This window comes from Lineus longissimus, chromosome 6, assembly GCF_910592395.1.
Source record: "Lineus longissimus chromosome 6, tnLinLong1.2, whole genome shotgun sequence".
Taxonomy (NCBI): domain Eukaryota; kingdom Metazoa; phylum Nemertea; class Pilidiophora; order Heteronemertea; family Lineidae; genus Lineus; species Lineus longissimus.
The window spans coordinates 1,961,095-1,975,918 of record NC_088313.1 but is presented as its reverse complement, the minus strand read 5'-3'; the positions used below and the strand labels follow the sequence as shown (position 1 = coordinate 1,975,918).

The 14,824-nt window shown below is 41.1% G+C and overlaps 1 protein-coding gene and 1 long non-coding RNA gene across 4 annotated transcripts; both read left to right on the top strand.

The window, feature by feature from the left end:
* Positions 1–2,093: 2,093 nt before the first annotated feature.
* LOC135489339 (E3 ubiquitin-protein ligase MARCHF5-like) lies at positions 2,094–8,029 on the top strand. 3 transcript variants are annotated; one of them, XM_064774650.1, is made up of 7 exons: positions 2,094–2,233; positions 2,809–2,905; positions 3,246–3,451; positions 4,359–4,489; positions 4,954–5,140; positions 5,716–5,882; positions 6,249–8,029. In XM_064774650.1, the coding sequence occupies exons 2-7, from the start codon at positions 2,877–2,879 to the stop codon at positions 6,399–6,401; spliced, it is 873 nt and encodes a 290-aa protein (XP_064630720.1). In that variant the 5' UTR covers positions 2,094–2,233; positions 2,809–2,876; the 3' UTR covers positions 6,402–8,029. The 3 variants fall into 3 exon arrangements, with proteins under 3 accessions (XP_064630720.1, XP_064630721.1, XP_064630722.1); XM_064774651.1 differs by having other exon boundaries at positions 2,094–2,317; XM_064774652.1 differs by lacking the exon at positions 2,094–2,233 and adding an exon at positions 2,325–2,469.
* A 1,963-nt stretch (positions 8,030–9,992) lies between these two features.
* LOC135488986 (uncharacterized) lies at positions 9,993–13,727 on the top strand. The gene is made up of 3 exons (XR_010447085.1): positions 9,993–10,056; positions 10,163–10,243; positions 13,557–13,727. It is a non-coding gene; the product is annotated as an uncharacterized LOC135488986 (long non-coding RNA).
* The last annotated feature ends 1,097 nt before the right edge of the window (positions 13,728–14,824 follow it).

The window sequence follows — 14,824 nt, the reverse complement described above, 5'->3', positions numbered from 1 at the left end:
GTTGGTTCGACTTCATCCTAATGTTAGTTTGGTCATTTGATGTGCTGTGGACTGAAGAAAGGCACATGGTCATGTCTGGCCCTCTTAGATGTTTTGGCATAAAGTGCCTTGATTTAACATTTAAAAGGAGGCGCGACGGGAATAGGCCGTCAGTAGTCTGTACGAGGTATGGTACAGAATTCCTTTATAAAGAGCAACTTTGAAGTATAGGTAAAGCTATTCGTATTCCAATGCAATAACCTAGTTTTCGCTCAGTTACTGATTCATGAAATTGATCACATCAAGAATGAGTCTTTATTGATTCTTGATCAAATCAAGAATTAGTCTTTATCAATGCTTGATCACATCAAGAATAGTCTTTATCAATTCTTGATCTCATGTATAAAGTGTACATATTATATTTTAAAAGATGTCTTGTTATCTCCAAGGGTACCGAATTCTCCAATCAAGTAACATCGGTTTTTTCTGGTCTTGCTGAAATCCGTCCCTTACATGAATCGAACATGTCTTAGCCGTCATCTCTAGTGAGAGGTCTTAGCTAGTGGTGTTTACACTGTAAGAAATTGTACGGTCTGGCCCAGATAATTTGTGTCTACGATATGCAAAATTTGATCTGGTCTAGTTTTACCCAGAAACCAGCAAGACAGGAGGGTCTGACCTGGCTTTTCGTCTGAATCTAGGCCAGCTTTCTGCAAAGTAGGAACTGAAATAGTGAATTCAGCGACATACAATGTATGGCGATGTTACATTGGTTGGAACTCTACTCTAGTGAATCAAATTTTTGGACAAAAAGCAAATTTAGACCAGATTGAACTCTGATAGTGTTGATGAAAACTAATTAAAACGGGATTGAAGTCTGATCAGTTCAGATACGTACAGTGTAAACACCACTGATGAAATCCTGCATGTTTTGTTAGAGGTGAGTTTTAAAGCATCCTAAGATGTATATATTTATTCTACTGGTTGTTGCCAGTATAATGCGTTAATGAGATTGTGAGTAGAATAGTTGTATAAACCTCTTCAGGTTACCAATATCTGTGATGTTTGTGTTTTATTTATATTTGTTAATATCTAGTAGTGTATTGTTGTCAGCATCAACTTTGCATCAATAGATGCAGCCACAAATTGATACACGGGTAACTTTCTCAAGTGCCAAAACTCTGGTTATGTTAAACGAACTGAGGATTTTGGGTTGTTTCTAGAGATTTTTTTGAGGCCTCTAATGAAGTTTTACAGGATTTGACAATAGAAATTGACTGAGAAGGGTTATCTCTGAACAACAGTTATGTTGAAATGTGTCGTCTTGACTTCCTACCTGGGATGTTGATGAGCTATCAGAGATTAAAAAATTTAATAACTTTTCACAAAAAAGGTATATCTTTGTTCACTGATACTGCTGACTAAATGTGTCTTAATAAATTGTTGATGTGAAAAGAAAAATTGTCTTCTGAGTTGTTTTACCAAATTCTTATGGAAAATGGAATTCTTGCCGATTTCTTTGATTGATTTTGTCAGGAGAGATGCAGGAGACAACTGGTTGTTGTTACCAGGAAGACGGTGGGGACTGATTATGACCATGAAGCCAGCTTAGATTGGTTGAGACCAAGAAGACTGATTGTGAGGTCTGTGGCAGAGCCTGGTTGTGATAATGAACCAGAGACCAAAGAGCTGGTTGTGACACTGAAGGCTGGTTGTGATAATGCCAATAGCCATAAAGGCATAACAGGCAGTAACATTTAAAACTAATCCTATTTTTTGTTCATTCCAGTGGAGAGACAAAAGACCCGATTTTCAAGATACGCATACACCTTCTGGGGTCAGGGAATAAACAAACCATCCTTACAATAGGTTTTCACGCTGAGAGACCCAAGACAATGCAAGCCATTGTCATTCGTCTTCAACCGTTAAGATCTATTGTAAAAATGGTTTGTTTTCCCCGACCATTGGTGGTTCATGCATATCCCGATAGGGGCCTACATTCCCCTGGAGAGATGAGGAGAGGTCCCCTTTAAGTGAAAAACACCGTCTCGCCATCTCGCGGAAAAATTTTACACTAACAAATATTTATTTATCTTCATATTGGAAGAGTTCCAAAATATCCCGGAAGTGACAAAAATTTCATGAAAAAAGACATCCTTTTCTCAGAATCTATTTCGTCATTCCATTCAAAGCGAACAATTTAGGAAGGACTTTTAGTTTCTGGCTTAAGCTGTCTTTAATTTTCATTGATTTGGTAAGGCGGAAGTGGTTTTTGATCAGGTTGAACTTGCACACATCATTCCCTGGCCCTACATCTACATGATAGTACATGCCCTAGGTAGGTCTACCACTACCAGTACCGCTACCAGTTCCAGTACCAGTACCGGCAGTAGTCAGTACCGTCACCATGGACATGGTACCTATAAAAATGCACGCAAATGATCCATTTGGTGAAAGGCTGGCTTCTGTCCAGGACGACCTATCAAGGAAGTAGGCTAGTCTTCTTGATAGAGTGTTAGTGACCGTACGCATGATGACTTTGATTCTTCTTACAAGCTATATGGGCCTTGTCAGCCTTCCCCTCCCGTTTGTTTCCTGATCTAAAATCCATTCATTCGCATTCCTCTCTCCTGACCTTTGGCCCTCAGTCAGTTCTCTGACGGGGGTGGGCTTGCGGGTGGTGGTCGGCCCAAACAATTAAACTCCTGTGACCTAGTCCTAAGCTTACGTATTTGACTGGAGTTGGAAGTCAGGAGTCTTCAAATGCTGATTGCTATCATACATTTTTAATGTGGACTGAAACTGTTCATTCTTTCATGTCATTTGCAGGAACCAAAAGAGAAAGAGCTGAGTTTGCCAAGTAAAGTTTATGTTCAGCTGATGTGGCATTTATAACAATGACATCAGGCAGTGAAGTTGATGATAGGTATGTGACTCAGTCTCATGACTGTCGATTTATCAAAATATAATAATTTTACATATTCCAACTTGTAAGGAATACTTCCAGTGAAAATCTTTACCGTACCTTTACGATACCTTTTACCTTCATGTTTTAAAAATTTGAATAGTTTGACCAAAAGAGCATAATTTGTAATGTCCATTCTGCCTTCCTTGGACTTTGAGCCAGAGTTGTCTTTGACATAGTCAGATGTCTCCAGAATGAGTTGACATATATTTTATCAACTTTTAACTCTAGTGCTTTATTTTCAAAAGTTCCTTCCTGAAGGTCTATAATCCTATTTCTTTGTAAATATATTTCATTGCAGACGGAATTGCTGGGTTTGTTTTGCAAATGATCAGGATGATCCAGATGCTCCTTGGGTCAGACCTTGTCGGTGTCGTGGGACGACGAAATGGGTTCATCACTCCTGCCTCCAGCGATGGGTAGATGAAAAACAGAAGGGAAACAGTACAGCCAAGGTGTCTTGTCCACAGTGTAACACAGAGTACATCATAGTGTTTCCCAAGTTAGGTGAGTGGTGGCTGTGATCTGAAGAATCGTCTTGCAAAGGGCTTCTGTATGTCCTGTCATAAAGATAAAACTTATCGTTGTTTACACTGGAGTTGTGAACAGAAGAGGCATTACTTTAAAGGGGGACTTGGGGAGTGAAATTGGTGGTATTTGGATGTTCATTGTATTTAGCTTGTTTGCTTCAGCAATAAATACATATTCCTCATACAATAGTTTCAGTGTACTGTGATATAGGAGTGACCCCTATAGGCAACATTGTGTAACTTCTGGTCCACCTGACTCCTGCCTATAGTCCCCCTTTAAGACCAAAAGAGTAGGCATTTAGTGATTTACCATCAAAATTTGCCTATGTCATAAACTTTACTACTGGTCTCCCGATATATTTGCTTTAAAGACACACTCATGCCATAGATGCACTTACTAATCAATTAGTCAGCACTCTTGATATTTACATTTTATTTAGGTCAGTATGTCATGTTGACAATTTAATGAAGACTGCGTCATTACCCTGGAATGGTCGATCAATTGAGGTATTGGGGACTGCTCCAATAAGAGTTTGTGACCTTATTACGTCAACAGTCTCAAAATATGAACACATTCAGTTCTGATCCAGATGCCAGACAGCAGTGCAAACACCAACGCACATCCTACAGGACTGTCCCCTGTACCAGGATTTACGAAATAGATTCTGGCCAAAGGACACGAAGGTCGAAGAAAAGCTGTGGGGAACACAGCCGGACCTTCGGGCGACAAGCCGCTTCATCTCCGCCACAGGACTGAGGTTATAGTACTTAGGCAGGTTGAACGCTGAAGAAGAAGAAGAAGAAGTTCTGATCCTATTTAGTATTTATTCTTCCCCTTATTACCGGTAGTAATGTTTCTGAAAAAATCTCCTACTTCTCTTTAGGCCCGGTTGTGTATGTGATGGAAGTTGCTGACCGTTTCATCTATAAGGTTTGCCCATTTGTAGCTGGTGGTATCTTTATTGGGTCAGTCTATTGGACAGCTGTTACATATGGTGCTGTTACTGTCATGCAGGTAAATGAAAATGATTGAAAACTGTTGTTCAGTCTTGCTGCTACAAAGAGGAAACACATTGAAATTAAAGTCAAAGAAAATGTTTTGCCTGTCGGAGGTTGTCTGGATAGAATACCACAGACCAAGAAATATTTGTGCCAAAATGTTGCTGTATCATTTGAATGTCAGACTTCTATGCGACAAGAAAAATGATGTCTTCTGTGAATGTTGGTATATTTGATAAAATCACAAGATGTATAAAATCCAAGAAAGACTTCCTCATTTGTCCAATTAAAATACAAAAACCGGCAGTGACAAATTTCTAAGAAGTTTATCTACTTGGTAAAACTGGAATTAATGACCATCGAGAGTCTGTCACTGAACAAACTCTAAAGTCTGCTTTATCCGAATATGTCATCATGAAAGGACACAGCACAGGATTGATTTGTTCAGTCTGATAGCTTTGCGATTCTTGGTCATTTCAGGTCCTTGGTCATAAGGAGGGTCTCGGGGCAATGGAGAAGGCTGATCCGTTGTTCCTCCTGATAGGACTCCCCACAATCCCCGTCATGTTAATCCTGGGTAAAATGGTTCGGTGGGAAGACTACCTTCTCAAGATGTGGAGAAAACATGCATCAAAACTGCCTCTCATCAGTTATTTATTTCCAACAGGTATGTACATCCTATGATTGTAAAAAAATATAATGTGTTGACAGTATTTCACTGGTTGAGGAGCACCTGTATGAAAGGCCTATATTGCGTGTAGTAGGCCTATATGAAACAGACATGCCAAAGCTGGCTTAATGGCCTCGACGCAGTATACATGTATGTATTGAGCAAAAAGTACAAGTATTACAGATCATACTTGGATTTGTCTTCAATAATAAATGTAGGTGCACAAAAATTATATTGATACACAATCCTCTAATGGACAAGGGATGGTATATCTGGAATTGTTTACTACTTGTAGTGTTCAACATTATATTTAGTCTTTGCTATTTCATGCCCGTTTCATGCAACGAGTGAATCTATTGATGTCAATTTCAACATGGTCCTTTAGCGCGGTGATTGACCCAACCAGAATTAGAAGATGATTATGATAATTGATCAGTTACGAAACCATTTTAGGGAGGACTGTTTTATAGTGTAGATTACTGATTGGCGTCAAGAGTCAAATCCTGTACTTCTCTCCGCTCATACGAATACAGAATTATACCAATTGCTATATTGATATTCCTCTGTTGCAGAACCTCAGGGCATTTCACGGATTCCCGCAGATTCCTCAACCAACTTTTCTGATCCGATCTCAGCTACTCGAGTTCTCTGCGGAGCATTGATCCTACCAACCATTGCTACTGTTGTTGGGAAGCTTATGTTTGGAAATGTACAATCAAATTTTCAAAGAACTTTACTGGTGAGTTGAAATCTATAAGTTACTGGTGATAGTGTGGTACATTGTGTACTGAATTAATCTGTGTTCAGAGTGGTGTCCTTTGTCCAGTATTTCTCTCCGATCTTCATCTGGAGCTGGTCAGAAGCACATGAGCTGGAGTCTGGGGTTTAAAGTCACATCAGGCAGATCCTATTCTGTAAAGGTCTTTCTTCATGTGACTATGCCGTGTTCCTAGATCGTAAATCATTGCCTGTTCCAGCCTGACTCGCTGGGTGATGCTGTCAATCTGGAGTCTTTAACCATTTATAAATACATTCTTACCGTGGTATATCAATGTATTTCTTTCCCCAACATGCAATAAATCCTTTGTTTATTTTATCCTTCCAGGGTGGTATTGCATTCATTACAATAAAGGGGGCGCTAAAAATCTACTATCGGCAACAACAATACATGAGGCAGGCCCAGAGGAAGATCATGGATTTTCCCGAGGAATTGTTACCAGTGTCAAAAACAAGCAAGCCAATGGAATCGACATCATAAAATCAGGGCTTTGATAATGGGAATGTAGGGTTGTGTGTTTGTGTGTTAAGTTTAACAAGATGAGGAATTTCTGTCTGCTCTTTTGTAATATCAGTATAAATGGACATCTTAGAATAACGTACGGCCCGCTTGTTCAAATCAAGTTAGTCGCTTACCTTGGAATTAGATTAACTTTTACTCAAGTCTGATGGACTTGACTGAAAGAGATAAAACCAAGTTGAGGTTAATGCCATTGACGTACCTTGTTGTGAACAACCATGTCCAGCTTGGCATAGGGGCTTCTTTGTAAGAGTTTTAGAGGTAATGGGTGAACAGTGGCTGTTCTTCACTGGCTGTGGCATGAGCATGGATGACGGGCTGATTTCCTGACACTGGACGCAGGTTGAGAGAACTGCCCAGGACAGGAGGAAGTGGAGGAATCTTGTGGGAAACATATGCTCCACATGAAGTGAGAGGATATAAGTCATGTAAATCAAAGATAACCCAACCCAAGCCGAGGCAAGCAAATGTAATGTGTTGGTGAAGTTGTTTTTGTGGTGGGTTGATCTGAGTCTGATCACTTGAGATGAAAGCTAAACTATGGTTGTGTATGCATGGTGGGTAAAGGTATCGGTTTGCCTAAGAGAAATACACGCTCACCTTGAGAGGAAGTGACAACACAAACGAAACACACAGTATTAGTTCATTTATTATTTTTATCCGATTGTACCCCTCCAACACTGTAATGGGAGGGCCTGTCGATATCTACACCAAGACGTCACAGGGTATATCCATTGCTCCAGGAAGCGCCTTACTAGTGCATCGTTCCACATGGAAAGGTTCGCATGGAGGACCACCTCTGTCCTTTACCGAAAGAGTAGTTTTGATGTCTCTAGTTTGTATGTTTCGTGTCCCCCACCCGTTGAGACGCTTTAGAGCCATTGCATTTTTTAGCCTGCCCTAAGCAGGATAGCATGGTTGTTGTGCATGGTATAACAAAGCCGCCTGCTTATCTCCTCAGATCCTTCTATGTCCTCGTCATCATCGCAGATGGAGACAGTATCACCAGTAGTCACTCATCGTCGCTGTTGCATCTTTTGAACAGCCATCGTAGTTTCTCAGCACATGGGCTGCGATGCTTTCTAGCTTGTAGCACTTCATGAGGACATGGTACGTTGCACGATAATGGTCCTTATTCAGTGTAGAATAGATCATGGCATGAAAGGATACATCTCATCTGTAATCTATTCCAGAGAAAGTGTAGAACAGTTCTTACAGTGCTCTCACTGAACAATATTTTAAGTTTTTAGTGTGTCTTTTGGAAGAAGGGTGATTGTGATAGCCTACAGTCCAAATCACAATTGTCATCCCTAAATTTGTGTCATTGACGTGTTAGTGGCACGTGTTTGATGGGCGCGTAAAATATGCGAAACAGAGAGATACACGCGTCACTTGTGCATCATTGATGCGCAACTAGCGTGTACGTTACATGTCAATGACGCAAAGCAGGAAGGATGTCAATTGTGATTTGGACTGTATGTTTATCTTGTATAGACTTTATCATGCTATTAATAATTGTTCCTGTTCATTGTTTATATGATTAAAACAATTGTAAATTTCAATTTGATGTAAATTAAATGATATAGAATTTGTAAATAAAGTTTGTCTTCTTCGATATATAACTGATTCAGTGGCCAAGGGGGGGAGGGCAGGTTAAGATAATTAAGCTAGGGGTATAAAGTTGCCATCAGAGGACAGAAATTCATGAGATTAACTGGGCAAAGATGAATGCAAGGCCAAAAAGGACTACCCAATTTAACACCTTCAGCGCCGAACCACGTAGATCTACATGGCCAAAATCCCCTCCCTTTGAGCTGGTTATCGGAGTCCCGGACTTCATGAAAAAACTACGCCATCGCCATCTTCAGGGCAAGTTAGGAACTGAAAACACAAAGGTCTCTTCAGTGCCTACTTTGCCCCGAAGATGGCGATGGCGTAGTTCTTTCATGAAGTCCATGAGACTCCGACACGTATCGATTTTTATTCTCTTAAAAGAGAATAAAAATAACAAAAGATTGGATAACCTATTTGAAGTGATACATTTGATAACCAGCTGGCCGAGTGACATATTTGAGTAAATTTCAAAATGGTACAACCTGAACCAAACGTGTTATACACCAAGCTCTCAATAAGAGGAAGACACCTTGTGAGTTTCAGCGCGGCGTAACGGTGATTTGTAGTCATCCTTGATAACCAGCTGGGGGAGTGAAAATATGACTTTTCGTGAAAAATTACACCCCCCCCAAAAAAAAAAAATTCCGTTCATTGAATTCTAAATATTTTTCCATTTTATCATAAAGCATATCAATATGCATTCATGTTCCAAATTGAAGTGATTTCAAGAAAAAAATTGAAAACGCCCTCTCGGCTTGCATAAAAAGATTGACCAAACTACTTTTTTTCAGTATCATCTCAAATTTTGTATGTGAATACATATTGTTATGGCCTGTGATGATCTAGGAAAAAAATCGAATCAGAAGATTTAGAACAAAAGTTATGGTGATTTATCGCAAGTCATATTTTCACTCCTCCAGCTGGATATCAATGAGGACAAACTGTTATATTTTCACAGGTTACAAAAGTAACAAGTCCTGAATTTGCCTTCTAACGTCCGGATCCTTTGTTTTAAAACTGTTTCACAAGATTTAACGCGCCAAAGTCTTTGTCTGCACCAATCAGGGGGCAACGTTGATGCGCCTCCATCCAATGAGGAGCCTATGGGCGGTTATTTCCGCATAAATAGAGGTTGTCTTAAGACATTTTATGTCGTGTTATGACTCGACGTTTGGTAACGCTTGTTTTAACGGAGACGTACCTGAAATAAACATATTGTGTCGTATCTCAAATAGACATACACTCAAATAGACGTTCCCCGTTCCCCGTTCCCCTCAGACAGTGAGCCCGGGAATCCGTTAGTCACTCACTGTGAGCACAAGATTGATGTGGTCGTCGTCTGCTATTTGTGCTAATACAGACGACTCACGAGCAGGAAGACGTTTTTTTATGCTTCGCGGTCGTGAGCTGAAATAAGAGGAATAGAATATGAGAAAATTATGAAGTTTTGTATTTTGGGGGAATTTTTCCCCCCAAAGTTTTGGGTGTGGCCACAGCATAGAGATTTGACCAGCCATAACGCTCAGCTAGACAGGCGGAGCAGCATAAGCTATCAATTCATCTGAGCGCGCCCAACGTACTCGAAAACGGACCACTTTCAATCGCTCGGTGCGCCAACTTGAACTTAAAAAATATTTGCCATGTGTGAATACTACTGGCTATAAATTTCAACAATCATGTTACGTCACGTAGACTCGTTAAGAAATACCACAAAAGCCAAGTTTCTGCGAAGTTATGTCACTTGTTGTCCCACTCCTGTTCATCCGTCCGTGACCTCAGTATTTGACCAATCAGCTTTATATCGTGAGCATTTTCGTGTATGGGTCAATGAATTTGATTGAAAATCACGATTTGAATAGATGAGTGGTTTGGTAACCTCTCTGACGTAACGTACTCAATACGGGGCGTTGAATTTGGCTGTGCTCCTGGTATGACAGACCGGTTTTGGGAACACAAGCGTTCAGTTGTGTCGGCGCCAAGTCGAAGCACTGGTTCAACATTGGTGAGTTCAGCCTGATTTCTCCACAACTTTTTCTCCCCAAATTTTGCGACTGTTGTCTGATACAATGTACAATCTTATCTTATCTTTTCATTTTCATTTCTTGCAGACGCCAGACACGTTGTCCTGTCCAGCACACCCAATGCTGCCCAACCGGTTTATCACAAGATACGACGTGAACACCACCATGGTGAGTGTAATTTTTCTCTATCGAAACTTCCTTGATCGCACATACATGTATTCTTATGGAACTTCTCATCTCTGCAGCAGTGGCGGATCCAGAAATTTGGGAAAGAAGCGGGGGGGGGGCGCTGCCCCACCAATGAGAACTCGTGATAGAGCCGAAGGTGCAATCCTGAAAATGAGGGGGGAGGGTTCTTGAGGAGGGGTACACGTGCCCTAAAATATCAAAGAGGGATGACTCATGCGGGACCCCTAAATCCGCCACTGCTGTTCTGAATATTTCCACACTCGGCTCAGCTGACCTTTGAAAGGAGGACACTGTTAGCCCATACCCTTAGTATCTATGGTACTAGATCGTTCTGGCAGCAAGAGAATGAGACGATCGGTCATGTCTGCCATGTTTTATGACGTCACACGCCATGTGCTTGGCGCAATGTGTCACGTGCTCGTAACACATTCTATCTCTGAACCAATCAGCCCTTGATACAGTGACATGTAATATGTATGATGAGGACCTTAACCGAATCAGAAAGATAAGGCATACAATCGAAGTAGTTCAGAGACATTTACTTGAAGACATGGCAGAAATTACCAATCGTCTCGGTGATCACTAAATCCTAAAGGCTAGAGGGAGGCAATTATAATATGATCTCCACCGCCCGACCTGATGTCGTCATTACCGGAATTCCGGGTGGAGATCATATTATAATTACCTCCCTCAGCCTTTAGGATTTAGTGATCACCAATCGTCTCATTTCACCTCTGTGCTGCCAACTGTGCGACGATCGAGGATCAATCGGAGATCAGCATCCCAGAGCTTTGATGAACCCTGCCAGTTGTTCCCAGGCTTGTGTTATGAAATGACCATGGTTTAGTGATAGGCCTACCCCCTCTTGTATTCAGTGGTATTAAATGGACAACTGTGGAATGAGATATGGTGGTTTTTCCTACCAAAATGGCTTCCAGTAGAACCGTGACTTCTCAGTCCAAACAGGAAAATTGAAATACATCATTGAACTGCAATAAACAGTGCACAAAAACTGTGTGTAACCTTAGGCCTGCCTGATTTTCACAGGTCATGTCCAAAACTGCCTCGCACACTGGCGAAAATCGTTATTTGGGATAAGTGGCGGCGCATGGTGACAAGCAGAGGTATTCTCCTCCTGGCCAGAGAAATCTCACGCCCAGGTTGTCCCTTTAAAGCTGACATGCATGCATAAAAACCCTAACGGCCAAATTAGAAAAGACGGAAAGGGTGAAGTGGCGAGGGTTCCGAGTTCGAACCCGCTCGAGGAATATTTTTTATTTTTTTCTTTCTCTGTGACCTGTCTCGTCAATGAACTTGTGTTGTGTGCAGTCAAGTGAGACCTGTCGCAGGGTGTCTATCATGTTTCAAGTGCAGTTTGTCTTTTGGTGGTCTGGCGTTTGTGTTTTCTATCTTTGACGTTTGGGTTTTTATGCATGCATATCAGCTTTAAGTATGTTTTCGCGTGGTCACGAAGATGATAAATGTGAATAATGACACCAATGCATTGGCCCTGCGGTCACGTGGTGGCTTTCAATCCTTGGGCCGTCGGTAGGAAGCTGCTGAAAGCCGCAGCAAACCAGCAGCAAACAAAAGACTTAGGCTACTTAAAATCTCTTTCGGGAGCAGTAATAATCTCGTCACCATTGAGTTTTACCTATAGCTCCTATACAAGTATAAAGATGGTATGCGAAGATAAATTTCGGCCATTGTGTTACCTGACTGTATGCGCCTGCTTAATCGCCCGCCCGCGAATTTTTTTCCTGAACCTTTCGGGCTGTACAGTGTACATTTGTACACAGGTTCTCAGCCAATCAGAATCCGATAAATCTGTGTCGTCATCTGGGCGTCATCATGAAACTTGGAAGTAAGCTTGTATTGTTATCAAAATTTACTGGAGGAAGACTATGGGCGGTTATTACCGCAAATAAAGACAAACCAAAGCAAAGACACTTGTGTAGCATATCAAGGACACGTAGATTGATACTCCTGGGCGGTTATTACCGCAAATAAAGACAAACCAAAGCAAAGACACTTGTGTAGCATATCAAGGACACGTAGATTGATACTCCTATGTGTGCCACATCAAAGACATCTGGACCATACACCACGTCAAAGATAACGATGCGAAGTCAACAGGCGGCGCCACTGTAGATTGATGGCGGCCGTACGCTGCCTGTTGACGTTGTTGTTATTTGCCACCCTTCTCCTATGGCAAGCCGTTTGCTTCAAAAAGTCGAAATGATTTTTTTTTCTAGTCGAAATGATTTTTTTCTAGTCAAGATATTTTTTTTCAAGTCAAGAAAAAAAATTTGAAATTCACAATTTTTTTTTCAAGTCGAGATATTTATTTTTCTTCTCATTTAACTTATTGAAGTTGAATCAATTAATAAAAATTTCACTGCGAGAAAAAAATGATCATAAAAATAAAAATAGTCGCTTATATCAACAAAAACCTAAATAGTTGTCGAAATCGTTTTTACTTGTCCCAAGACGGTGGCGCCGCCTGTTGACTTCGCATCGTTATCTTTGATGTGGTGTATGGTCCAGATGTCTTTGATGTGGCACACATGGGAGTATCAATCTACGTGTCCTTGATATGCTACACAGGTGTCTTTGCTTTGGTTTGTCTTTATTTGCGGTAATAACCGCCCAGGAGTATCAATCTACGTGTCCTTGATATGCTACACAAGTGTCTTTGCTTTGGTTTGTCTTTATTTGCGGTAATAACCGCCCATAGAAGAACTTACACACGAGGCAGTATCGAAAGACAAGTCTCATTGCAGAGAAACATATTCCTACTGGATGAAGACCATTCACATGAGACAAGTCTCATTGTATATTCATGCTCAATATGATATCTGAAGGACTATCCCTTGGATATTGGAGATGGGCTATTGTTATCATTGTCCTTTCTGTAGGTATATGTTGCAGGCAGCAGAAATAACTAAAATATCTAAAATCTGAATAACAAGGGAAAAGAAACGCGTTATAAAAATAAATACATGATAAAAATATAAAGAGTAAAAAAGAAAAAGAAAAATGTTGTCCACAACCGGATTCGAACTCACGATCTTTGGATCGAACATCGTATTCTGCCATTTCTGACGGCTCTAAAGTTTCTAAGACTTCTGACGTCATGTATTTGTCGAAATCTGATTGGCTGAAAGTCCCTGTACAAATGTACAATATAGTGCCCAAAAGGTTCAGGAAAAAAAATTCGCTACCCGCCCGTTAGCCCATCTATCACATCGATCTATCTACGCAGCTGTCATGGCCAATACTTTTCTTTCAGAAGCCCCGACGTCCTTTGAACTTTCAAGAAATGGTTGGGTTTGGTCAAGGGACTGGTATTGGATCTGATATATTATCATTATTGTCACACCTTTTCGCTAAATATGAGGTCTTGAAAATGCTTGGTATTGCTCCTTGTGAGGTGTTACCCAACGTTAATGACGCCTGTCTGTATAAGCGGTATATACTTGACACCTATGGCGAAGGATGAGCCAGTTATTTTCGAGTTTGTACTTTGGGTGCATCTCGTTCCTCGGGTTGCATTGCGCCCGTGACCCCATAGGAGTTCCTGGTCTTGTCTCTTCGCCCCCAACCCCGATAAACTCTATGTACCGTGAACGAATGCTCATCAGGTCGACAGTTATTTGACGACGTAAATCCATCCATATTAACTGGCGCTGCGGCTGCGCTCAATAGACTCCGTTGGGGAGTCTGAGCCTGATAGGGTGTACCAGTCCAGCCGGTTATGTACGGTTGGTATGCTCTATGATATGGATCTCCAGCCACCTGTCAGCTAGGGGCAGACCCCAGTGTCTCAACCCTGGGTCTCAGAGGCGGTAACTTCTGGTCAGGCAGCGCGCTATGTCTGGTTAGGCGACATGGGTTACCAGGGCATCCACAGCCAAAATGGTTTGCACATGGAGGTCATCGCGACCGACTTGTGAGGGGGAAGAAGTGATGTCCATGGCGGTTTCAAATTGATCTGACGACCCCCGCGTCTTCTGGACAGGGAGGGGCTCATGTGGCCAAATCCTGTCAGCTAAATCCTATCGTTAGCATCGTTCGCGGTACATGGAAACCAAGGGCATGGAACCCTTTTTTGTCTTGGTTTAATTTCTCTGAGGATTTCAATGATGATATATATATTTAGATCCACAGGTAAAGTCGGTACATGTGGCGACTCGCCACATGAACATTTTTAAAGTTTTTTTCGAGCATTGTTAAAAGTTATGAGAATAAATTTCTTCTTTGGACGTGTTTTTGTTTACCAGAATGACAATCAAAATGTTTGTCACTGGAGAATTTCCCCATCCCCCACCCCAGCCCTAGAATAATATACAGACTAAATAGTATATTTGGACTGTACTGGTAATATAGGTCAGTCACGAAAAATAAAATATATATTGGACTGTACTGGTAATATAGGTCAGTCACGAAGAATAGAATATGTATTGGACTGTACTGGTAATATAGGTCAGTCACGAAAAATGAAATATATATTGGACTGTACTGGTAATATAGGTCGGTCACGAAGAATAGAATGATATT